The sequence below is a fragment of the Folsomia candida genome, unplaced genomic scaffold (genome assembly GCF_002217175.1).
Source record: "Folsomia candida strain VU population unplaced genomic scaffold, ASM221717v1 Fcan01_Sc010, whole genome shotgun sequence".
In the NCBI taxonomy this organism is placed as follows: domain Eukaryota; kingdom Metazoa; phylum Arthropoda; class Collembola; order Entomobryomorpha; family Isotomidae; genus Folsomia; species Folsomia candida.
The window spans coordinates 3,590,740-3,592,379 of NW_019091202.1; the positions used below are offsets into that span (position 1 = coordinate 3,590,740).

Below are 1,640 nucleotides of genomic sequence, written 5' to 3' on the forward strand. Positions count from 1 at the left end.
CAAAATCGGTGCAAATCTCATTCTTTAGGCTTTATAGGTTTTAGGTAGTTACATATAGGGAAATATTTTGCAATAGATACGGGTTTGATCTTGCATAAACCGAGACTTCTGCAAAGTCTGTGTCTAATGTCTCAAATTCCCCGGTCAATCATATTCAAGTGCTTACTCTAAATAAAGTTGTGTATATGTAATTTACTCAAGCTTATATCGCAAATAGAGTAGGTGATAGGGCAAATTAGTAAAATTTCTCCAAAGTTGCATAAATTTTGCATAATTGTTGTCATCGTCTACTATACTCAACTTTTGATAAGTGTTCCAGAGCTTTATTTAGAGTGTAAATATGTAAATATGTACGCATTTAGATCCATGCGGGCCAATCAGATCCGCTAAAATTTGCATTATATACATATGTACATAATTTCGCGAAATTAATACAATTAAATCATAACGAACGGATATGCGAATTTTTATCAGAAAATGTACACTTCAAAAAATATTCGAAAATCTAACCCTGAAATCCACCCAGGAACCGGAAAATCGAGCATTATTTTCTCCCTCGCGGGCGAAATTGGTTACGACATTTGCTTTTTGTCCCTCTCATCCCCACATTTGAATGATGACGCGTTGGCAACTGCGATGAGCAAGGTGTTCGTCAAGACGATCGTGCTCATTGAAGATATCGATTCCGCCTTCGATCACAAGGACTCGACCGATGCCCCCAACAAGATGGCGGATTCGTGCAAGGTCACCTTTAAAGGGATACTTAATGCGTTGGATGGCGTTTCATCGCAGGAAGGCAGGATCGTTTTTATAACGACGAATCATATCAAGGTTGGTTTAAAAAAAAATCTTTTTCGCACTTATTGTCAAATCATGTTTGTCATTTTAGCGAGTTCAAATGTAATTATTTGTCAGTAATAAATTTAATCTTGCAGATATTCAATAACGTTAACAAAATTACAAAGTTACCCATTTCGCAAAAAATCGCTGGAAATTTCATTTGAGAATTTGCGAATCTCCAAGGGTTTTATTTCGTTCGCAATTTTTGTAGCAAAATTATTTTGCTATGCGGATTTGTGCACATGTAATGAATACCGCCAATAATGATTTTTGTCTCATTTGTTGCAGAAATTAGACCCAGCACTAATCCGACCGGGACGGGTTGACGTTAAAATTTGTATCGACTACGCCACCGAGGACCAAATTCGGAAAATGTTTGCCCGATTTTACCCCCACGTAGAGCCCCAAGTGGTGAAAGAGATGTGCCTCAAAATTCAAAAAGGATTGAAGAAAAGTAGGAAGAAAGCGTCCATGGCGTGTCTGCAAAGTTTATTCATTTTGCACAAAGATAATCCCAACGATGCCGTCGATCATGCCGAAAAACATTTTGAAGAGTATGCAGACTCTGCAAACACAGGATATTTAGACTTTTACATGTAGCAAAAAATGTATCTCACAAATTTCTTCTTGAAGATCTTAACAAACTATGTGTAATTTTAAGAATTCCTGAAATTATTTTTAAAAAAATAGGCTCTTGAACATTAAATATTTGTATTTAGGGTGACATAAGCTTATAGTTAGCAGTGTAAAGTATATATTTATTATTCTATAAATTGAGGGCAAAAACATGTCATATCCAC

General features: G+C 36.0%; 1 protein-coding gene across 1 annotated transcript; it reads left to right on the forward strand.

Annotated features, from left to right (window-relative positions):
* The first annotated feature begins 477 nt into the window (after positions 1-477).
* Positions 478-1,440, forward strand: LOC110854449 (probable mitochondrial chaperone bcs1). Its single transcript, XM_022102885.1, has 2 exons — positions 478-831; positions 1,129-1,440. Exons 1-2 carry the CDS (start codon positions 478-480, stop codon positions 1,438-1,440), a joined length of 666 nt encoding a protein of 221 aa, XP_021958577.1.
* Positions 1,441-1,640: the final 200 nt, after the last annotated feature.

Excerpts from the sequence above, each read along its gene's own strand:
- LOC110854449 (XM_022102885.1), top strand. The coding sequence starts at position 478 with ATGTACACTTCAAAAAATATTCGAAAATCTAACCCTGAAATCCACCCA. Across the intron at positions 832-1,128 it reads TAACGACGAATCATATCAAG|AAATTAGACCCAGCACTAAT; the intron begins GTTGGTTTAAAA and ends CATTTGTTGCAG.